We start from the raw sequence: 25,426 nt of genomic DNA, 5'->3' as shown, positions 1-25,426 counted from the left end.
TGCTGCTGTGAAATTTAGCTAGTAGTTTTTATAGTTGTAGTGACACAAATGACCAGTTTTGTTTCTCAGACCCATTCAAATTGAAACCAATTCCCAAAAACCTGAAAGTGTCACATTTTGATGTTTCAGTTTCAGAGAGACTTCCACCTCCACCTTTTCTGACCTTTGGAGGCTCGAGGAAGGGGGTGTAGAAGAAAGTATACACCAGCTTTCAATGTATCCATTATGTCCCCACTGACCCTTTACCTGTTCTCTCATCTCTGTTCAGCCTTCATATTTGACATCCAGGCTAAGCTTTTGCTTCCAGGCAGAATGCGCGCACACGCACACTCACACACACTCACACACACACACACACACACACACACACACACACACTCACATATACACACACACACACAGAGTAGCTCACTGCTAGTTGGTGTCATTGCTGCTGATGTTGTTCCATTGCATGCTGATCTGTCCGTCTCTCCACCGGACTCTGTAATTGCACCCAGCAGTTCTTCGTCTCTACTCCTGCCACCCCTGCTTTCTTCGTGGCTGCTGATAAAACCCTCATACCTTCAGTGAGTTCACATATTTTTCTTCTGTCTCATTCTCTCGCTCCTCAAACTTCTCACTTTTTCTCAGTTGTTACTTCCCCGTCGCTCTTTCTTTCCTTTCTTTTTATTTCTCTATTTCTCTCTTTCTGATCACGGATTGGTTTTGGTCAGCGTCCCCCTTACTGCATCTCCCCCCAGCTACTTTCCTCATATTAGCACCGGAGGCCACATTGAGCAGGCAGATACGCATTGGCTGCCACTGCCTATGAAAAACGAGCTTTGGAAAGGCAATAAATTGCATCCAATTTAGAGATGAAGGCAGAAATAAATTTCTCTTTTTCGAAGACTGAAGAAAGAGAAGGGAGAAGGGGGTGGGGAGGAAAACGAGGCCTCCAGATAATTTCATCTCCACCTTTTATTTTTCTTGGCAAAATATTCCTTTGAAAATTTCCCTCCTGTATATATTCATTTAGAATTTGTGCAACAATTTGTGCTTCAGTGTTCAAATAGCTTTTTTTTTTCAGGTCATGAAAATAATCACTTTTGCCTCGGCTGGCGTTTTTGCATCTCAACTCGATAATATGTTTTGACTCAGAGGCAGTATTTAGAAGAGAAAAATTAATCAGACATGATTTGGCATAGACACTGTTTCTTCTTCTTCTTCTTCTTCTTCTTCTTCTTTCGTTATTCTACATCCTTATTGCATTAAACTAAATGAACTGTCGAGGAGATTTTAGTTCTTCTATTGTAGAGCTGTTGAAGATCCAGCAAATGAGCACTTGTGTGAGGTAGTTTCAGGAATGATTAAAGGAACTGTCTGCTAATGACCACATGAACATTCCTCTTCCTTTCTAACTGCCTGTTTCTTAAACGCTTCCAGAAGCTTCTCTTCTCTCACTTCGGCACACAGCTAAATATCTTTTGAAGTCATGAAACAAATCGGCGAAACACTTCAAACCGAATTGCTTTGCGTCCTAACAAACATACAAAGTCGGTCCTTCTGTTCTGCTAGCACTACAGCGAGAATACATGTCTCACGTTCACTTTCAAAGCCTAATCTGGTGTGTTTGTGTACAGGTGGAGAAAGAGTTGTGGGCCGTAGCTTGTATTACCCTCGCTGACAAACAACAGAGGGAATCATGAGGGGGAAGCACTCTGGAGGATTGTTGCTCATATTGCTTTCTCGCTCCCCATGTTTCCACTCACTTAAAAGAGAAAAAAAAAATCTTTCAATTTCTTTAGTGCAGCTTTTCTGAGTTCTGACATCTCAAACATTAGGTGTCAAAACCGGCAAAAGAAAAAAGAAGAAAGAAAGAAAAGAAATAATTTCTACTTTGTTTTGTTGGATCATTAAGAACGGATTGCTCGATATTGGAGTTTAGTATGATCCCTACATGTGAATGTAGTGTTTCAGTGCTTTGGTTATTAACTCGCATTAACGTCATTGCAAGCTCCAGTCTAATTGCCATATGGGTAATAGATTGTGCCACTGCATTTGAGAGCCAATTCTCACTGAAATCTGTGAGATGACTTGTGCATTTCTCTTGCCATGCCGAATCCTACTCTCGGGCTCAAAATGTAACTTGCACTTCTAGAATTAGATAGGTGGCAAAATTATTCTCAAGTCCAAAGCCATCCATCTGGGAGCTCGGATATTATTATGAGCCGCGCAATAGTATTCTTTTGGGAGGGAGACTGCTATATGAGAATATCAATTATATGAACTAATTTATGGCACTAATAACTAGAGTAAAACGCACCCATCGTAGATGCTGTGCAGTGTGTAAAAGGAACTGGAGTATATTGGGGGAAAAATAGAATAACATGGTTCATTCAGTTTATACTGATTTATTTTTACACTTGTGTTTGTATAATCTATTTGAGCTAATGAGTAAATCAGCTTTTGACAAGAAGATCTCAGCCTCACTCCTCTTCTGCACGCCTAGCTAAAATGGTCATGGGGTCAAGGTGTCTTGAGATTGCTAAGTGTTAAGGTGATTGTTAGCGCACAAGGTCCATGCTGATAGGACGTAAGCCTTCACTTGTTTTGCCTTCAACTTCAAGTCTGAACCCGCATTTTTTTTTCCGTGTCTGCTTTCAGCCTCGTAAATTATGTAAGCACAAAAAGCAGTAAAGAGCTAAATGGGCTGGTGAACATCAGTGGAACTTCCAAAATGATGCATTTTTAACTAAAGTCTGCAGTACATGTTTGAATAGCCATGGGCATCTCTCTGCATGTGAATGAACACTGCAGCTGTGCAGCTGTATCTCTACTCTGGGATATTTACTTGCCATACAGAATACGTACGAGTGCATGGTCTTAAAGTTGTGCTTTTGTTTCAACCTGGAAGTTTAGACCAGTGGACAGGAAAGACTTTCAAACAAGACGTTCAAATTTTAACCTGATATCAATTATGTTTGGGTGATTTAGCAACAACATAAAAAATATATATCATCTCTATATCATATCACAATACTTGAAGGCCTTTTGACAATACACCAATACACAACATATCATGATATGTAGAGTGGTATTTAAGTAAAACCTTTATGTCTACAATGTCTAGACTAATAAATAACTTAAAACTTAAAAGGATAAAAGACAACAATAAATTATAATCGTTTCCATAAATTTGTAAAATTATATATTACTCAATTGTACATTAGTTTTTAATATAATAAATTCAATGTAATAATCGTTTATTAATTATTAACAAACCCTAACATCAAATCATTGGCTTGCAAGTAGCTGTTTTTGTTATTAAAACGGTTACAAAGAAATGATTGTATCGATGGTATCATTTATCACGATATTGATATTATATCATTATATTGCCCAGCCCTAATATCAAGTGAAATATACTTTAAGGATTAAAAAGTCTGCTGCAGATTCCAATTCCTTAACAATGCACTCCATCTGCAAAGATACACTACAGTCTGTGTGTACAAAGCCACGTTCTGTACTGTATATATTTAACTGTATAACCAAGCACTGTAGTCCTTTCTCCTGTCTGCCTTGGGCTCAGAGCTGCCACACAGTTAGTGTGTCCTATTCGCTGAAGGGAAATCGATGTCAGCTCTTCATGGAACGCTGATTCTGTCTGACTCCTGTGGAATAATTAAAGACCCCTTGCCCTGTCACCACCATCATGATGACTAATGCACTTCATGGACTGCAGCTCTTACATAAATCAATAGCATGTTTATTTATTTCATTTAGTTATTTTGCTGTCAGTAAAACCTCGAGTTTTCCTCACGGCACTTGTGGGTCAGTGTGTCACTGTGCCGTGTCAGCGATGTTGATCCGTTCCGACAGGCTCAATTCCTGCACAGGAAGAAGAAAAACACGCATTTCCCTTCCACCACAGGAGGACAGGAGATACCATATTAGTCACAGAGGGGTGAGGGCATGGTATTCTTACTTTATTACATCAGATGATTAAAGCATGCTGCAGGGATGAACACGGGACGTAAGGCCTTCTGACTTGTAATTTACATGATGCTGTTTTTTTGTTAAGTTAATCAAGCAAAGGAAAAAAAACACACCACTGAACCACAGTAATTTGACTACTAAAAGATGCTTGACATTTCAATCAAACCCTTAATACATCATACTGCATATATTTAATGTCAGGAATTTCCGTCAGACATTATCTAGACACCCCTGTAGTGTATACGGCATTGAATTCTGTTTAAAAATACAGCACAATGTGTAAAATAATAAGCAATACGCTCCGAACAAGACAATTAATTATAGCAACTCCTAATTATAACACTGCTTTCAGAAATGTACTATAATTTTATATAGAGGTTTAATTTGAAGCCATATACATCCAAACCTAAGCTAAGAAAAAAATAAGAATGTTGTGGACTGTGATATCTTTCAGGCCTCGGCAGGCATTAGGTTAGGAAACATTAAATCGATGCCCTGTAATGCGAATTGACTGCCGACTTTGATCATCAGCCTTGGGAGTGCTTTAGCATTGAATGCTGTCAGGCTGACTGACTCAAATATTCAGCAGGCAGAGGAAAAGAGGGAGGGAGGGAAGCAGGCAGGAGGAAGAGGACTGCCACATACATTCAGCCTGAGTATTTAAAGATTCATGTTTAGCAAATGAAAAGTCTTGAGTGCACAGTTCTATTACCACAGGGAGACAATATGAGAGAACAGACATTTTACTTCAATTAATGCACAAAGAACTTTGGCTCTTATTTCACACAGTGGTACAACACTGACAGCAGCGGGTCATATTAGTTATCGTGTTCTTCCTACTCACCAAGCCGTGCATCAGACACTACCTGCACTTCCTCAAGCTTTCCTTTCTCCAAGCCTTCTAATAGCCGTGCCGGTCCTGGCCGAAGCCCATGTGTCTCATGTCTCTAAAAAAGGTTCCTAAATCATGTTATAAACATCTGCAGTCACTCACTACACTCACTCGCTCGCTCACTCACTCACTCACTCACTCACTCACTCTCTCACTCTTGCTCGCTCACTCACTACACTCACTCACTCACTCTTGCTCACTCACTCATTCACTCGCTCACTCACTCTTGCTCACTCACTCATTCACTTGCTCACCCACCCACCCACTCACTCACTCACTCACTCACTCACTCACTCACTCACTCACCCTCCACACAGATTTCTCTCAAGAGATGCCCCACATATGCAAATCAATCAAGCACAGCTGTTGTTTTGAATGGATAAAGTGTGCTTTTTTTAATTAGAGACAATTACATACACAATTCTACATGCGGTTCTCAACTTGCGTTATCAAGACAAAGAAGCATGATGAAGAACAGAGCAGAACAGAGCTGCCTTCTGACATTAATAAAGGAGGAAAAGGGAAGTGGCAGAGGCGTAGAGAGGAAAAGGAACATTTTACAGCGTACATGTACATGGCGTGGGTCTTTTTAGTACCTGAACCCAGGCACTGAATGAACTGTGAGAAGCTGAAAAGTAGCACTGCTGCTTGATGCAGCTCCTAACAAGCTGGCTGTTCAAAGGCTTTTCCCTGCTCTGGAGAACATGAAAGACGTGTTTAAAAATTTAAAATCCTGATCTGTTCCAGTGCTATAGAGGCAGAGCAGATTTCCTCTTCGCTGTAATCCCCCTGTTGCTTGCATTGTAAATTAATTAAGATGTTTATGATGGATGCTTGCACCTAATGGAATGGTGATTAATAATTACTGCACTGTAACGCTACTGTTCTACTGCATTGCATAAGAGAGTGGGAAGGAGGAGGCTGTGGTCTCTGATTGTACCCTGTGTGTGACCTCTGTGGGGTCCTGCAAAAGCGTGCAGCATTGTGCAGATACTATATGTGACGTCTACTAAGTCCGCGTCCATCCCGGATGTCCCAGCGTCCACATTTCCTGTCGAGCACCTACAGTAAATATTCTCTATTGTTTCACTGCGCTAACATAAACCTGCCCAAATAGCATAACAAGACAATGATGAAATGACAGTGGAGCAGCCTGCATGAAGTATTACAGACAGTAATGCTTAAGTGAGTAATAAAACATTAAACAGCTTGGAACTAAAAGAGACTGCTGTAGCTACAAAATAAAATCACCGATGCTCAGCTAACCTGTAGACTTCAGTAAGGAGTGTGAAAAATAGTGCTTTATTGACAGGCTGTGTTCATATGCCATTCCTGACATAACTTTACATAAATATTTATAAAGGTTATTGTCTTATTCATTCATTCATTTGTTGGTTTGATATACAGTATAACACACGAGTCTGGTGACTTATAAAGTTATAATACGTCGTGGGCTGATTTTAAAATACAGTAACAGTTGGCTTTGTACTGTAGCTCATCAGCGTATTTCTGATATATCAAATAATAGTGTTCCCATAATAGTGAAACCAAACTCAACTTGTCTGGATTTCCCCTTTTTGCGTTGCTGTTCCCATGGCAACAAACCTTATGTGCTTGTCGTGTGGTTAGCTTTTCTAGTCATTTATCCACCCTGCCCTGTCAGTGCTGTTACCTAATTGTGGTCACCTGTTCTATGTCTAGTCTTTCAGTAGTTTTTCTATTCTTTGTCACTGTTCACAAATTCTCTTCGTGCATGTACCGTTGTTACGTCCGAGCCTTGTTTTACTTTTATGAAAGTGTTTCCTGGTTCTACAATTTCCTATATTTTTAATCCTAAATCATATTCCATAAAACCTATTATGGATTATTCTTGTTTGCTCTTGCCTGCCTTTGTTTTGACAGTATTTGCCCCTGTCTGCTTGGACTGGCCCCAAAACTGAGTTTAAACGCTTGCATGCTGCCTTCGTCCGCCCCTCTCTCTCTCTCTCTCTCTCTCTCTCTCTCTCTCTCTCTCTCTCTCTCTCTCCACATGTCATACCACAAATATATGTCACCTAACAGCATGAAGAGCTCATGTAGGTGCTATGTAGCCTTGTAAATACCACAGTTGTGTGGTTTATTATTATGTTTGTGAGCTTATTCAGACTGCGTTTTACAGAGGAACCTGCGTATACTGATTTCTTTTTCTGACCCGATTCTCATCGCATCTGTTGCCTGTTATTCCTGAAACAGCATCTGATGCTGCATGCACAAAGTTGCCTAGGTCTTTGTACACGTCTGTCCTTGCCAGAACTATGCTACATTCCACAGTCTTCCTGGCTGTTTTTTAGTCAGAGCCCAAACTGGAAACAATGGTGGAAGCTGCTGAGTGTATAATAGATCTTAAAGTCTCTTTTGAAGCAGTGTGATTTGGGGTTTTTTTTTGTTTTAGTTTAGTTTGCTGAATTTTAGTCTTGTTTGCTGAATTTTAGTTTTGTTTGCTGAATTTTGATTAGTGATCATTTTTGCTGATCAGTTATAACAGTGTGAAAAAATGTGCCTGAATGTTTGTAAACCCTTTAGAATTTTCTATATTTTTACATTTACATTTACAGCATTTAGCAGACGCCCTTATCCAGAGTGACTTACATTTTATCTCATTTTTATACAACTGAGCAATTGAGGGTTAAGGGCCTTGCTCAGGGGCCCAGCAGTGGCAGCTTGGTGGACGTAGGAATCGAACTCACAACCTTCCGATTGGTAGCCCGACACCTTAACCACTACATTGTCAGATATTCCTTGAAGGAATCCAAGATTTCCCAGAGAAGCTTTTCTGTACTGAGTAACGAGCTTAACGAGCAAGACTGTTAACAACAGTAATATTGGATTACTGTACTATTATTATTAGTAGTGGTAATAGTAGTAGTATTAGTAATAATAATTCTGTTTCATTTTTTCAATTAGTTCTCTTTTAGGACTTTGTAAATATCTGATGATGTTTTTGGTCAAATTTATGCAGAAATATAGAACATTTGAAAGCCTTCACAAAGGTTCAAACACCACTCTAGTTTAATGTCACTCATATAACACAGCAGAGACAACATGAGCAAGTTGAATGTTGTCTCTAATGATAGCTCTGTTCATTTGACTTCATATAATGTTCCTTTCTTGAACCAGATATTATATTCACTGTAATTTCCAAGTGTATATTTGTAGGTTAGCATACTGATTTTGCAGATTTTATACTATTTAGTTTGTTTTAGGATCGACAGGAATTGAAAAATAGGGAAGAGAAAAACCAAGAGAAGGAAATAGATGATCGCAGGGAGTGAAGATGACGGAGAGCTGCAAAGGCTTGTGTTGGGACAAATAAATTAATAAACACTGTCAATGCTATATGCACTAGAGCTATGAGTTCTGTTCATTTTTATTATTATTATTTTTTTTAAATAAATATGTAATTCTGTTCCCGAGATGGTACGAAGCTTTACACAATGTTTATCCATGAATAATATCATAATAATATACAGAAATATTCATTTTTCCTGATCTTTATTTATTTTTTTCTTTGCCATGCTTTCGGTTTCTTGCCAGCTTCTCTGACTGATCTCTCATTGGCATGTGAATAATTGCAGGATGTAGCTGATTTAAGTGTATGTGTGCGAGCGAGAGATGTAGAGAGTCTGATCTCTAATAGCGGTATCTTTGATCTTTTCTAAGCATGCAGAGAAGCATGCACAGGCTTCAGCTTTTAATTATGAAAAACATGAAAAATAGATGACGTGCAAAGTGCCAGGTATGATGGCAGTCATGTAGCACTACTTAATGCTTCTGCTTTTGCTTCTGCTGTACTGGCAGATATACTGAGAGACAATTTTCATGTTCAGTCCAGGTCCAGAGGCAACACAGCAGTTCCGTGTTATTAATTGGATCATCGACGGACCTGTAATTCCACTCACAAAACACTTATTACCTGAGAGAGTTGCTGGGGCAGTTAGCATTATTGGCCGGGGCTTAGCACGGGCCAAGTTCATTATCCCAGTTGTACAATTACGTTAAAATCCATCTACGGTGGATCTGAAAGCAGCACCTGTGCTTTAAGTCTTGGCAGCTATCTCTGTGGGCAATGTGAGCTCTGTAGACTTCTGCACTTTTTTATACCCACACTCCGGCTTTCGCTAGCCTGAGACAGAGTGTCCGACAGGGATTATGAGGGATGTTTAATTCATCTGTGCTCAACCTGCTTGCTTAACATTCTGTCTGCTCTGCCACACTGAGGTGTCTGAGGAAGAGAGAGAGGAGGATAAAAGTAAAAGAGAATTAGATAAACAGTTCAAGCGAGGTGATGTAGGAGGGAGAAATGGTGGTAGACTTGCATTTCAAGATGTGGTTTGCTTTGGAAAGCACCCCAGCCCACTCCTTCTTTCAGGATGTGAAATGCTATAGATTTCACATAAATGGTCTGGGAAAGTGGAGAAGTTAAAGAGTAAAAAGTATATCGCATAGTACGTGGTGGTTCTGCAGTCATTCATGGGGCTGCATTTGTTTTGCAGCTAGACTCTGTTTCCTATAAGTTGTGTTTACAGCTGTGACATTTTGAGATGAATATAGAAAAAAAAAGTCGGGTGGAATTTCTTACCATTTTCTTTATGAGTCATAAAGGCCAGGCTGACAATCAGCGTCCGGCGTTCGGTAAGCACTCAGTAGCCATGCATCACTGTTTTTCATGTTCTAAGGAAGCACTTAAAACTATGTGGCATATTGCTGTGGTTTTCTGCAATACAGTTTTGCTGACAAACATCGCTGGCACCCTTGACCGCAAACGAGTGAAATCTAAAAGGGGGGAGGCGATGATTTGTAACTTCTCACAGGTGTTAAACAGTCAGTGAGATCTCTGTGGCTTTTGCTGAAATTTCCAAACACTACTACAAGATGGAGTAAGTGACATTTAAATGAATGTCTAATTAATTTGTGTGAACCTACATAACAGAGGAGTGAATATCAAAGAAAAAAAAAAAAAATTCACTTAACTCTTTATTATAATGTGGAAACTCAGTGGCTCTCAGTGTAACCTGCTAAATAAAAGACCGAAACAACAAATGTCTCAGTAAATACAGCAGGTCTGTTTATACACTACTTTTATTCGTTCATGGAAATTCGGAGAGAATAAAGTAGAAAACGTATTTCTGCAGGAGAAAAGTGTGCTACATAAAGTAGACATTTTTAAACATGGAAATAAACTATTCTATAAGTTGGGCTGAAGTGAGTTATATAATAAACAGACTTTAAATTCGATAACACTTATCTGCCTATTAATACATTTATGACATGTTTAATACATCCATAAATCATTATATACTATAATAAATTATTTACAAATATACAGATTCATTCTTATAGCAGTGTCTGTCATGGATTAAGTGTTGTGTTAAAGACACCGAAACTCAGGGCTCAGCACAAGATATGATTCGACGTGGCCACAAAATACACTTGTTATGCGTTTGACTTTGATGTTGAATTTACTGACGCTGTAGCTCATAACGCAGGATACGCTTAGAACCGTCTATTATCACGTATTCTACACGAGGCGTTCTGTGGAATGTTTAAATTCACAAGATGAAATTTTAAGTACATTAAGTAATTTCACCTTGAGAAAAGTTTCGATGTTTGTTATTGCAGTTGTGACTAATGTTGAGCTAACTGCATGACAGCTTTCCGACGGACAAACAATATCAAAAAACGTACAGTAGTTTGCCTAATTTTTTATTTTTTTTTAACAAAGATTGAAATGAAATAAATGAGGAAATCGCCCACCTTGAAGCATGTCCAATAATTCAGACCTGCTTTTAGGCTGTGGAGAAAATTTCATATAAATCTTGTTACTACTAATTAGTTAGTACTAATGTACAAGTTTAGTGAATTAAATGAAACACGTAATTAGCTGCACTTCCCATTTCTCTTCATGCTGACTTCCCACGTTTTGTGCTACCGTACCTCAAATAAATATGTATGAGTAAGAGATGCGGACTTTCCAAAATGACTATTTAGGCTCAAGGCCAATTCAAACCGGCTGTGTTTGAGAAGTGTGTTCTCACTGCGTGTGAGAGACTTGTCACATGAAGCAGTTACGCTTCCATTTTAACAAGGGGTTTAATCCACAAACGCTGTCAATCACATGCTTTCTATACCATGTTACCTTTATTTAAAATCAGAATCTACAACCATTTATAAAAAGAGAGTTTGTATAGTAGTGATCCTCCTGGATAATCATAAAAAAGGGCGGTTTATTCAATGGCCTAATGTATCATGTACTGTTGTATTTCTTGAGCTGTGTTATAATTACTGCTGGCACAACTTTGGCTGTCCCTATCCGCTGTGTTTCATTAACACAGGTGTACGTTTGGGCATTGGTTTCCTTGATAAAAAAAAATATCAAGGAAAATAAATAAAGAAGTACAGAAAGTGTTTGGTCTGGATTTACAGGATGGTTGTGATACACCAGACCTGCGACACAACTACAATGCAAATGTGACACACCCGGAGTAAATACACCTGAAAAAACGATCAAGTTTAATTTCCAAACAATAACAATCATCTCTTATAAGCAGTTTATAGAAGACGAAATAAACACACTGTAACACGTTGAATAAGTCAATATTTTCTTAAATGCAGCCACATTAATTATTCTCTCATAATGATTTAGTAGTATGTCGATGAAGAGTGCTCAGCTATACCAGAGGGTGGTCTGATGTATCTTTATTTGTAGCGAGGCCGTAGTAGGTTCGGGTTTCGTGTGGAGCTCAGCATGGGGCAGGAGCAGATTAAGGGGGAATGGGAGCATAAAAGTGTGTGAGATCACACTCTGTATCTGGGAGGAGTAGAAGAAAACCTTGAATGTTCTTTACTCTCAGGGTTGCCAAGTCTTAGCACAATTTCCAGACAGTTACCCAAAATGTTTCATCCCATTTCAGGTACACGAAAAAAAAATACAAATATATTTTCTTTTTCTCTGACAGTGTGTGAGAAGCAAGGTCACCGTGGCGTGCGATAAATGTTTGATTTGCAATATCCGCAATACGTATTTTCAGCATTGCCTAGTATAGACATCGTTAACTCCACAATCCTCCGTTTTTTCTCGAAATATTTACAATATAACTTAACAGAAATGGTTCTGTATACTGTAGATAGACTGTATGCATTTAAATGTTCTCTTAGTTTGGCATAGTAGATTATTGCATACGTAGATTAGACTCGATTCTTTCTTTCTTTATTTCTAAAATAATGCCACCCACAGATTTGCTCTCAGATTTCCACTCACAACCTTGTTCAGAACCTTACCTAGTCTGCTGTAAAAACCATGATGCTGTATAATCTGGTCAGTACTCTTAACTTCATTTTTCAACTGCTTATCAATTGCTGTGGAAATAAATATAAATGTTTATAGAAATTCTCATCTATCTAGTGGCTCTGTTCACAGTCTGCTGCCTTGAATGACTCCAGAGTCTGGCGGGCGGGCTTGCCGTGTGTTGAGGGACTGCTTCTCTGTAATCATCGTTTGTTTAAGCACTCGGCTGAATGGGTTTGTGTTGTGCTGCGTCTTCAGCATAGCAATAACGCTTATCGGGTGCGTTCCCTGCAGAACAATTAAAATTCCATCAGAGTCTCCGATCTGCCTGCCAGCCATGCCTGCTGTTCGGGTGCCCTTCCTGGGCTCATGTCAATCCCTACGGTTGCCATGTATTATTCACGAGCCTCAAGACGGTGTTCAGGACTCACCTGGAGCCTCCCAACCCAAATAAAAGAGCAAGTCAGTAGGGTGAATGTTGCCTTGTCCATGGCCTATGGATCACGCTTTCACCCTTCTGATGCTCTGACTTGCTGTGACCTCCACACCGGATTATTACTTCAGAGACATTTGTTTGCTCATTTTATTTTAACAATAGCTCGTGGTTTTCATCGTGTTCTCCTTTTTTTTGGTCTGTCTTGACACTAAAGGCAGCATAATTTCCATGTCCTCTAAAACTAATTTGGATGTAAATCTGCTATTTGCAGAGAACTGTGTGGCAGTGTGGTTAGAGGGAACCTGTGGATCCAGCAGAGTTGAGTTGCTTTTAGTTAAAACCAATTAGAAATGACCAGAAATAACAGCGCCTGGAGATGAAGAAGTCATTTTTCTCTTTAACCTCCCCGGAGAGACAGAGACCTCTCCATGGAGTTACTTAAGTGTTTTAGAATATTAGGGAGTGGCAGATGATGAGAATCATTATGCTTTTTTAATCATTGCATTTTTGCATTTGGAAGTTTATGAAAGTATAATAAGGCTAAGTGTGTCAGGAAGAATGTTGGCATGACTTTGACAGAACTTGAGAAAATATATGCCCTTTGCTCCGATTCTGTGTTTATACTATTGAAGTCTTTATTGTTCACTTTCTGTCATTTCATACACATGAAAAAATAACATGCTACTATATAAATGTGCAGTATTGCTATTATGTGTATACAGGACATTCATACAGTGTATATACTCTATATTATATTACAATCTCCACTTTCAGAGCCTCACACACTCTACACAAAGCACATATAACAAGGAGAGATCCTCAGTGTCATATTCATTGCTCACCAGCAACCTATAACTGCCCAAACACAAGTTCATGTAAATGTGACCTTTAATTAGACAGATTAAGATTAACGTTACAGATCGAGTTTATATTGACAAATTTTGCATACAGGAATAATTTTCTGTTCCTTTCCACCATCATTATGCTTCCAGACAAAATCAGCTATGATTTTTGTGCCAGTAATATATGTTATTTGGATCCAAATGGAAATGATTGTACCTTATATACACTATATGGACAAAAGTATTGGGACACCTGACCATTACACCAAGACAGAATTTAATTCTCATCATATTCTAAATACATAGACGTTAATATGGAGTTGGTCTTATCTTTTCAGCTATAACAGCTTCCACGTATCTAGTCAGGCTTTCCACGAGATGTTGGAATTTTTGCCCATTCATGTGGTAGAGCATTTGTGAGGTCAGACAGTGATGTTAGATGAAGCTTCGTTCCAGTTCATTCCAAAGGTGTTTGATGGGGTTGAGGTGAAGGCCAGTCAAGTTCATCCACACTGAACTCATTCAACTCATTCAACTGTCCAAAATGTCTTTCTGTACTAAAGCATTCTCTTTTCACTTCACTGGAAGTAAGGGGCTTAGCTCAAGCCCTGAAAAACAGGCCCATAACATTGTCCCTCTCCTGTCCGTCCATCAAACCCACCTGTGACAATATTATCCACAATATTCATTTACATTTACAGCATTTACCAGATGCCTTTATCCAGAACAACTTACATTTTCTCATTTTATACAACTGAGCAACTGAGGGTTAAGCGCCTTGCTCAGGGGCCCAGCAGTGGCAGCGTAGTGGACCTGGGATTTGAGCTCACAATCTTCTAATCAGTAGTCCAACACGTTAACTGCTAAGCTACAGTACCTCATCCCCCATACTCATATTCATTTGCACTTTATTCATGCATTATTATATTATACAGTACTTATATATTTTCTCTAAATTCATGGCTGTATAGTAAAATTTTAATTTTTATGACAGACGCTCGCAAAATCAAGTTGCTGTGCATGTTTGTGTGTGCGACAGATTCAAATATATGGTATATTTATATTTTGATATAAATATACCTGAAGCAACCTGCCTTGCTTGTGGCCTTTACTTTTATTCTGATCTCTAAAGCATTTCCTAAGAAACCAGGGTCTTGTATAATTCAGGTCTAAAATTTGTACTGATTAATTATTAATAAAGTATCAGTTTGATTGGCAGGTAAAGCATCACTGTCCGTTTTATTTATTAACCTGAGAGTCATAAATTATTGTAGTGTCCATGTCCTGTATTGGCTTGTGTTTTATTGATAATCGTCGGTTTTTATTCTCACACTAAACCGTCTGAGCGCCTCACTGAATGAAAAGGTTGGACCAGTGAGCTTTGCTGAAAGGAAGAAATCTGAGAGCAAAGCACAAGTAATGTTTGAGAAACAACCTTGAACATGCGCATTTATGAATTAAAGGACACTTTGGCTTAGACGATGTCCTCTTCCATACAAGTCAAGTGCACTTGTCGCTGTGGTTGTAGTCTCAAGGGTATATCTGTTCTACCTTTAATAAATCTGTTTCGGAAGAAAAGCCGCCAGAAAAAAACTAATTAAAGTGGTCAAATTGCACGCCTTAAATCATTTACAGGTTACACCATATTCACATTTCTATGTAAAAGACACATTAAAGGTCTAACCATGAGAGTACTGTCCTATCGACCTGTGAGGGTTCTGTCTCTCTTTTGGGTTACTCGTCACATAAGGTGTTACTTTTCTCTGGTGTTTTTCCACTCAGTGTGTCCTTGCACAGCCAAGAGAACCTTCAACCCCCTCCTTGTCTCCACAGCAGTGAATGAGAATAAGTGAGAAGTAGCAGTCAATATATCAAGCGTTCAGATCGGCAGCAGCCTGGAGGGAAAGCGGGCGGTATCCGTGTTCGTCCCCCCGGGATGGGCCTCGCATTAGGAACTTCCTCGTTTGTGTATTTCTGCCACAGGTTAAATGGATCGCTCCCATTAGCTTGGTGAGAGGACTGCTCCATTACATGAAGGAGACTGTAACTTTGAATGTCACGGCGCACTGAACCCTGGAGTAACGTGGCCGCTTTCGGCAAAGGATGCAGCCTGACAATAACCATCCATGATCATCATCTGCTGTCAGGTGCTAAGGAACCTGGAATTATGACATACAATCTGTCTGGCAGACAGCAGTGCCATGAGACACGCTCTTCTCCATTCTCCTACTCACTTATAGACAACAGATCGCAAAGAACTCTTCTAATATAGTTTGGTTAAGACTTTTGTATGGTGCAGAGTAGTCCTGGCCTAGCCAATAGGTTTTTCTCTAAACATGTCTTTAGCCTCTTTTTGGTCCTTATTTGTAACATGCACAACATAGTGAATGCTTACACACGTGGCACGACGGGGGGAAAAAGGATATCAGTTATCATTCTTAACAGATGTATGTTTTTATTAATTATCTGTGCTAGATACAGCGACCGTATGAAGTACATCATTAATAGGGGAAAAGGAAGTACTTTAAAGTGCTTTAATTATTTTTACAACTGAAGTGGGGAAAAAAGTAAAAACGCTGAAGGTAAGAGATCAGAGATTAATCAGGTTGTGTTTTATGACTCTTGAGTGTGTTTCCTACACAATGGCTGATGCAAAGCGCAGAAATGATCATGAATAACTCTTTACCCTTGAGCTGACTTTTCCGGAAGCCGGTGTTGAACTGTAACAAGCTCGTCTTTATGATTGTGATTCAGGTACACTTACCTTGCTGTTTCATGCATAGTAATTACCTTCTCATCCAACTCACACCTCCTTCATTGAGGTGTGGGGGAAGGAAGGAAGGAAGGAAGGAAGGAAGGAAGGACAGAAGGAAGGAAGGAAGGAAGGAAGGGAGGGAGGGAGGAAAACTCTTCATCTTGTGTCTCTCTCTCATCAGAGCACTGAACAGTGTGTTTACATCTGAGCACAACATTATCATCATTCTCTATGATGTTATGTGATGTTTGGCTTCCCCATCTGTCAAGGATGACTTCACCTCCATACTGACCCTCACCCTGTCCTCCAGCAGAGCACACACATAGCCTGGCAGGCTTGAGAGGTGTTAGGGCCCAACCACCTCCTGCTCCCAACTCACTCACTGGATCTCTGGCCTCTGAATGACACACAGAGGAGGAAATGGCTGATGATTGGCTCCTTCCACTCTTCATCAGCAGCAGGCCATTTTTACTAAACTAACCCTCTCATTATTGTTTTGATAGTGATGATTTGCAATCACAGACATTTCTCTGTGTTAAAATTGCGTTTCCTAATCCTATGTGATATTAACAGAAGAAATTTGTGAATTTGGGAAGAAATAGAGATGGACAGATCAGAGCTGAGACAAACCTCAGACTCAGACTGCATTCTACACTGTTGCTCTTTTATCTTTTACCAGCTTTGTGTGTTGCACTGTATGTAATAGCCAGCCACTAATTTGGTTTTGTTTCACTCCAGTGTGTACAAGAATGTCTCACACACCGATCGCACATCAGCCTCAAGCACTCCTGTATCGATTCATCACTGTGGTTGGGTCAAGCATGTTTTTAGTGTGTGCCCCTAAGAGAAGCCCTTAGTGTCTATATTCGCACTTAGTAAAAAGAAAAATACATTTTGATATGGATCTATGGTCAGAGTATACAAATAGAAACCAGCATTTGAGAGTGAAACAAAAGCCTACCTCTTTATTGAGCAGAAAAAATATTGTATGTCTACATTATGATTACATCTATCTATCTATCTATCTATCTATCTATCTATCTATCTATCTATCTATCTATCTATCTATCTATCTATCTATCTATCAGTCTGTCTGTCTGTCTGTCTGTCTGTCTGTCTGTCTGTCTGTCTGTCTGTCTTTAATTGCTCATTTTCGTGGACCCTTCTTGTACTAATTACACCAGAAGTCTCCATTTGTTGTAAGGCTTGTGTGATAATAACACACCAGCTCCTACAATTAGGAGAATTAAGAGAGTGGTGCTTGTTGCCCAGAGCACTCATGTCACTTTTAGCCCCGGCTTGACATCATGGCTAAAGGAGGCTAAAGCTGATGCTGAATGCTGTGTGATTTTAATTGTAGGCAGGAGTTTCAGGGGGATTACTGCCTCATTTCTTCTTCAATATCACTTTTCTGTCAGCTTAGTTTCCCATCGAGTTTCAGGTGTGTAGGAAGGAAGGTATAGGCGTTTCGGATGCCATCACCTCACCACACTGCTATAGGCATAACACATACAGTATGTACAGTAAATACACACATGCAGGAACCAGGAGACCAGTTCGTCCACAGCACAGTGACACTGAAACACAATACAGTACATAGACGTTGGGCTCCGATTACAGCCTGAGAAAACACAGCATTCCTGCCTAGCATTCCACACATGCCCCACTCTTCATTTTCATCACGCAGAGGTCAGCCATGACAGTGAGGCAATTGGCTGGTTGGTATTGTGACTGCATGCTGACCTGTTTGACCTTGCCTGGGCACAGCCTGTGGCAGCACTGAGCAACTTTGTCACAGTCAACATCAGCCTTTGGCCTCGGGTCAATGTCAGAACTTAGAGTTGCAACAATCGACAAGGCTGTTTGTGTTGAATTTTGATACGTCTCTTAGGAACAAAAACGTCTCTCTTTTGAGGAACAAATGTGTGTGTGGTTTTTTTTTTAATATTATATTCTTATTGTTCTTTTTTGTTTGGGTTTCCTCCTATATGTTTGTGTGTGTATGTATGTGTGTTTATGTGTGTATGTATGTGTATTTACTGTATGCAAGCATATTGAATTGAGCCCTTATGTGATACAGTCTGTAGAAGGGAATCTGCTCAGTTAATGTAATGTATATCTAACTAGGACTTCCTCTGTTTTTCAGGTATTTCAGTAACAAAGAAGACACACACTTGTAAGTACTGACTGTTCTTATATACATATAAGCTTTAAGTTTACAAGCTGCACAATGTAAGAAGCTTGAAAGAAGAAAAATCTTTGGTATTAATTATAAAATGAAGGCCACTACATTTAAAATGTTCACCAGGAGGCCTTTCTATAATGGCCAGATGAACAGATCCGGTTTGTTCAAACAGATCATATGACTGTTTCATTCCAGCTCTTTCTGGCGGCATTCTGTTGTCTGTTCTGCTTGCAACTGAAAAACAAGGATGTGGTTTGCATGTAACCTTTGTGAGGGAGGTTAAAAACTCTGAACTGTGTTTCGCAGTCTAGCTTGGGGAGATAGACATCAGCTCAGCGCAGGAGCGAGCGTGCAAATCTCACGGATTAAGTTTTTATCTCCAGTCTCCTCTTTCAAAAAGCTGTTGCAGGATGCAGTGGGCAATAAGCAAATAGACTACGATGAAACCGTGATATGATAATAGGCCTAAAGCAATGTAGATATAATTTAGGATTTAAAACACACACACACACTCACACACACACACACACACACACACTCACACACACACATGCACACAAATTCCACAGGAGTTTTAAACAATAGCAGCACATTTAATTCCTTTTAAATTCACCATCTTGTAAGATTTCTTTGCATGGTCACACTTTTTTTTTTTTTTTTTCAAAATGAAAGGAATATATTTTACAGGGTTTTTTTTTTCTCTCTCCATATTCTGCTCTAGTAAAGAGTGTTAGTCTTTCTTCCTTTTATCCAGTGGCCTACTGCTATCTTAATTAGAGCCCCGATTGCCCCTGCTTAAGAGCGAGGAAGCCAAATCAAAGAGCAAGTTTCAGAAGAGCAGGTTCAAAGCCATGGACACAGTCTGGACCACACTATTTAATCTCAGTGAAAGCAATGGTAATGACGCATGTCACTGGGTGAAAGGGGAGAGAGAGAGAGAGAGAGAGAGAGAGAGAGAGAGAGAGAGAGAGAGAGAGAGAGAGAGAGAGAGAGAGAGAGAGAGAGAGAGAGGGAGAGAGAGAGAGAGAGAGAGAGAGAGAGAGAGAGAGAGAGGTATAGTGGAGGCATGCTGGCAGTGAGGTCCTGGGTCAAAGCCATGCTGTGCAGTAGAGATGATTCAAAGGACATGTAATAGTGGGAGGAAAGGTCTTGTCAGTTACAAGGAGAACAGACATTTTCATCGACTATAAAGTGCTAATGAGGGTTGGGTTATGTCTGTCATGTTCTAACACCCGAGTAACACCTTACAAAGAACAAGCATCTCAGTATTTGCCTCAGTTAATGGCTATACGATAAAGTAGATGATAGATAATGTCGATTTTTTCACAGTTTGTATACCATTTGAAAGTCAAATTTGCTATTTACAACATACAGTATAGTCCATTGCATTGTCTATTGCATAGTTTGCATGTGCAAATGTTTGCATCCCCCATTTATTTGAATGAAAATATTGGAAAACATGGCTAGATTTTGATGAAAAGAAGGAAATCAAAAGATTTGCAAGAAAAAGAAATCATATGCGTCAAGAGTTAAAAAAATAAAATAATACTGTTGCAGTGCCTTTTTTTTTTTTTTTTTTTAAAGTTTTTAATAATTAAAAAGTAATGCATACAAAGTGATATATTGGGTTCAAACAAGCATTATTTTAAGCATGTTTTTATTTTTCAAAAACTTCCAAAAAGTCTTTTTTCTACAATACACTGTAATTTCACAATTATCAGCAACTTTATAACTACTTTGTTTTAGAAGTCCCTTCTGGGAATGTCTAACAAAGTTGCCAACACTTGCTGTAGAGGGATTTCCTGTATATAGAGAACATACAGAAAAACTTCATTATATTATTAGGTTTGTACATGTGGATGTTCATCGTCAATTCAGACCACAGGGGTTCCGTAGGTTTCAGCTCTGGAGATGGAGACGGTCATTGCAATACACTGATTTTGTGATTATTGTGACTGGGAATGTTTGGCTCTTGGTCAAAAGCTCTTTGGTCACGTTTGAACCTTTTGGTAGCGGAAACAAGGCTTTGAGCTGAAATATCTGGTTAGTCATGATGACACTAATCTATTTAATCAGAAGAACTCCTAAAACACCAATCTCAAAATTTAGTTTTATGAAATTCCCCTTTTTTCATGCTCATGTTCATGGTCAAACATTGTAGTTTCATCTAACCACAATAAATAAAGTGGGGTTCCTCATATTCTTCTTTTTGATGGAGGCACACACACACACACACACACACACACACACATTGAACCCACTCTTCATTTTTCCACCCTTGCTTGAGTGATCAAGCCCCCGCAGTGGGGCAATTGTTGGCTAGGAGCCTCTACTGACCCCCACACTGCTCGACCTGTAAAAAAATAAATCCTCACTGGGAGATGATAGATACTTCACTTTACTTCTTCTTGATGACCACTGATATGGCCACTTATCCCTCCATTCACTGCTTTCTTCTTAATTTTTTTAAATAATTGCTTTTCCTGAAGAAAGTAATTTCATGTTCAAAGTCCTTCAGTAAAATTAATTGTTGTTGTTTTTGTTTCTTTTTTTTTTTTTTTTTGCTTCCACAAACTTGCTTATACTTCTCTGTATATGGCATTTGAGAGATATAAAGCAAAGCACATGAAGCTTTGCTTTGCATTTGAAACCTAGAGATAAATGAATCTATTTGTTTGCTTAGTCCTCCTAAAAAGCATGAAGTCCATTCTGTCAGCTGGGTGTCTAAGATAAACCAGAGTTGCTAGACTGTACAAAGTGTCAGGGCTGGATTAAAACACAAAGGAAATGATGATCAAGCATGAAGCGATTTGTTTTCAATGAAATGTTATTTATTTTGTTGTTTAAATTGAAGTAGATTATGTATTCCCGTTATTGTCAGCACATGATGTATTGCTCATTATTAATGTATAATTGCCTGCGTAGCATTTTTGTGGAAGTAGTATATATCTCTACTGTAGTGTGCACCATGTATGTCTGGGAGAAAAGTTTAGTAGTTTGAGTAGTTTATCTAGTAGTTTTATAGAGTTTTATTAAGCAGTTAGTATTGTTGTAGCATGTTATGGAGATGACCAAAATTGCTGATAAGGGGTGCAAACTGATTATACAAGATTGCACAGGCTCTTATTTCTCATTTGTGTACGTGTGCATGTGTCCCACATGGCTCCCTCATGATCTCGGGTCTTCTGTGACCAATCATTTCTGCTTACTGCACAGATAGCAGCTTTGCAGTATCGGCGTGTCTGTCCACTGTGCTAAAGTCCAACGTTTATTTGTATCTAAATTAGACACATAGTAAACTTGGCACCTAGAAAGTCTCCTCAAATTGAATCTTTTTTAATTGCATATATTTTATCTCATATATTTCAACTCGTACTGAAATTATTTAAAAATAATATCCTATTTATTGTATTTCTAATATATTGTTACTTTTACATCGGCAGATTTGAGGCTTGTATTATCTACGTTTATCAGGCATGCTTTGGTTTTCTTGTTGCTTGTAATTATAAATGAGGAATTGGTCCCAGTTTCACTTCCTTTCTCAAATAAATAGCAAATAACAACAAATGACAAGCAAGCAACACTCAATTTGTTTCGAAAACAAATTATAGTTATATTATGTTGTAAATTTGACTTCAAGTGTATGTGTGTGTGTGTGTGTGTGTGTGTGTGTGTGTGTGTGTGTGTTTGTTATTCTGAAGTGAATTACTCTTTCTAACATATTGTGCCTGATGTCTAGTTAGTCATAGATGGCATGTATTGAGAAAATGAAGTATTTGCTTATTTGTGCATGAATGTCTTGCCAGAATGGCAGTCATAGCCATGTCAGAGGAGCTTATTTGAATTACACTTGGGTTAGTCAGGACCATGGGGAAACAGAGTCATCGATCCAATGAGAGAGAGAGAGAGAGAGAGAGAGAGAGAGAGAAAGAGAGAGAGAGAGAGAGAGAGAGAGAGAGAGAGAGAGAGAGAGAGAGAGAGAGAGAAGGGGGGAGAGAGAGAGAGAGAGAGAGAGAGAGAGAGAGAGAGAGAACGACAGTGAGAGAATGGGAAAAAGCAGGGGCGAAGTGCAGTCAGGGCTTATCTATCTCCATAGTGCAGACAGGCGGTAAGCCCAGACAGACTAGGCTTATTGAGAAGCATCGCCTAACCCCTGCTCCTTCATTTGTTTACCTTCCCATTGAGTGCTGTGAGACTCTCAGTGAGGCAGCCTCGCTTATCTCAATCAAATGATTAAGACAGCCAACTTCACTGAAATCTGAAAGTACTCAACAGCCCTAGGGCTATCATTAAACTGGTCTGCATTGAGCAGAAGAATTACTGTATTGTTATGCTCCCTCTCATATAAAGCAGATGTTTTACAGAAAGCAAACCACTTATGCAAACCTGTAAGAGGGAATAGATAAATAAACACTGTCTCACAATCACTCTATATTAATATACAAATAAGAGTTATCAGACTGAATTAGAATCTTAAATCACAGTTAATAATATTGGTTTGTTGTGCAGTTAACTGTGATACTGTAAAGAAAGATTTTTTACAGCTGTTGCGACAGTGTGACAGCACTGGGGTCCCCGCTGTTCTGTAGAGACGCTGTAGTGATTTCGAGACTGTGTTGGTCTGTAGAGACAGTATGATAGAGATTTAGAGGCTGTGTTAGTCTGAAGTAACACTGATGGAGATTCAGAGACTGTTGGTCTGTAGAGACAGTGATTGTGATTTAGAGACTGTGTTGGTCTGTAGAGACAGTGATTGTGATTTAGAGACTGTGTTGGTCTGTAGAGACAGTGATTGTGATTTAGAGACTGTGTTGGTCTGTAGAGACAGTGATTGTGATTTAGAGACTGTGTTGGTCTGTAGAGACAGTGATTGTGATTTAGAGACTGTGTTGGTCTGTAGAGACAGTGATTGTGATTTAGAGACTGTGTTGGTCTGTAGAGACAGTGATTGTGATTTAGAGACTGTGTTGGTCTGTAGAGACAGTGATTGTGATTTAGAGACTGTGTTAGTCTGAAGTAACACTGATGGAGATTCAGAGACTGTTGGTCTGTAGAGACAGTGATTGTGATTTAGAGACTGTGTTGGTCTGTAGAGACAGTGATTGTGATTTAGAGACTGTGTTGGTCTGTAGAGACAGTGATTGTGATTTAGAGACTGTGTTGGTCTGTAGAGACAGTGATTGTGATTTAGAGACTGTGTTGGTCTGTAGAGACAGTGATTGTGATTTAGAGACTGTGTTGGTCTGTAGAGACAGTGATTGTGATTTAGAGACTGTGTTGGTCTGTAGAGGCAGTGATTGTGATTTAGAGACTGTGTTGGTCTGTAGAGGCAGTGAATGTGATTTAGAGACTGTTTGGACTGTAGAGGCAGTGATTGTGATTTAGAGACTGTGTTGGTCTGTAGAGTCAGTGATAGAGATTTAGAGACTGTGTTGGTCTGTAGAGACAGTGATAGAGATTTAGAGACTGTGTTGGTCTGTAGAGACAGTGATTGTGATTTAGAGACTGTGTTGGTCTGTAGAGACAGTGATTGTGATTTAGAGACTGTGTTGGTCTGTAGAGACAGTGATTGTGATTTAGAGACTGTGTTGGTCTGTAGAGACAGTGATTGTGATTTAGAGACTGTGTTGGTCTGTAGAGACAGTGATTGTGATTTAGAGACTGTGTTGGTCTGTAGAGACAGTGATTGTGATTTAGAGACTGTGTTGGTCTGTAGAGGCAGTGATTGTGATTTAGAGACTGTGTTGGTCTGTAGAGGCAGTGATTGTGATTTAGAGACTGTTTGGACTGTAGAGGCAGTGATTGTGATTTAGAGACTGTGTTGGTCTGTAGAGTCAGTGATAGAGATTTAGAGACTGTGTTGGTCTGTAAAGACAGTGATAGAGATTTAGAGACTGTGTTGGTCTGTAGAGACAGTGATTGTGATTTAGAGACTGTGTTGGTCTGTAGAGACAGTGATTGTGATTTAGAGACTGTGTTGGTCTGTAGAGACAGTGATTGTGATTTAGAGACTGTGTTGGTCTGTAGAGACAGTGATTGTGATTTAGAGACTGTGTTGGTCTGTAGAGACAGTGATTGTGATTTAGAGACTGTGTTGGTCTGTAGAGGCAGTGATTGTGATTTAGAGACTGTGTTGGTCTGTAGAGGCAGTGAATGTGATTTAGAGACTGTTTGGACTGTAGAGGCAGTGATTGTGATTTAGAGACTGTGTTGGTCTGTAGAGTCAGTGATAGAGATTTAGAGACTGTGTTGGTCTGTAAAGACAGTGATAGAGATTTAGAGACTGTGTTGGTCTGTAGAGACAGTGATTGTGATTTAGAGACTGTGTTGGTCTGTAGAGACAGTGATTGTGATTTAGAGACTGTGTTGGTCTGTAGAGACAGTGATTGTGATTTAGAGACTGTGTTGGTCTGTAGAGACAGTGATTGTGATTTAGAGACTGTGTTGGTCTGTAGAGACAGTGATTGTGATTTAGAGACTGTGTTGGTCTGTAGAGGCAGTGATTGTGATTTAGAGACTGTGTTGGTCTGTAGAGGCAGTGAATGTGATTTAGAGACTGTTTGGACTGTAGAGGCAGTGATTGTGATTTAGAGACTGTGTTGGTCTGTAGAGTCAGTGATAGAGATTTAGAGACTGTGTTGGTCTGTAAAGACAGTGATAGAGATTTAGAGACTGTGTTGGTCTGTAGAGACAGTGATTGTGATTTAGAGACTGTGTTGGTCTGTAGAGACAGTGATTGTGATTTCGAGACTGTGTTGGTCTGTAGAGACAGTGATTGTGATTTAGAGACTGTGTTAGTCTGAAGTAACACTGATGGAGATTCAGAGACTGTTGGTCTGTAGAGACAGTGATTGTGATTTAGAGACTGTGTTGGTCTGTAGAGACAGTGATTGTGATTTAGAGACTGTGTTGGTCTGTAGAGACAGTGATTGTGATTTAGAGACTGTGTTGGTCTGTAGAGACAGTGATTGTGATTTAGAGACTGTGTTGGTCTGTAGAGACAGTGATTGTGATTTA

The 25,426-nt window shown here is 39.4% G+C and overlaps 1 protein-coding gene across 2 annotated transcripts in view; it reads left to right on the top strand.

Annotated features, from left to right (window-relative positions):
- roraa (RAR-related orphan receptor A, paralog a) overlaps window positions 1–25,426 on the top strand; it is a 251,231-nt gene that overhangs the window by 143,486 nt on the left and 82,319 nt on the right. Inside the window, exons 1-2 of one of the 2 annotated variants that reach the window (XM_060887521.1) lie at window positions 18,136–18,149; window positions 18,371–18,400. In XM_060887521.1, coding sequence (XP_060743504.1) covers window positions 18,146–18,149; window positions 18,371–18,400 — 34 coding nt within the window. In that variant the 5' untranslated portion in view covers window positions 18,136–18,145. Of the gene's footprint in view, window positions 1–18,135; window positions 18,150–18,370; window positions 18,401–25,426 lie in introns of those variants that run through there. The other variant, XM_060887520.1, reaches the window with a different exon arrangement.

The sequence above is a fragment of the Tachysurus vachellii genome, chromosome 14 (assembly GCF_030014155.1).
Source record: "Tachysurus vachellii isolate PV-2020 chromosome 14, HZAU_Pvac_v1, whole genome shotgun sequence".
NCBI lineage: Eukaryota > Metazoa > Chordata > Actinopteri > Siluriformes > Bagridae > Tachysurus > Tachysurus vachellii.
Note: the sequence above shows the minus strand (reverse complement) of the source record. Positions and strands in the feature narration are given on the sequence as shown.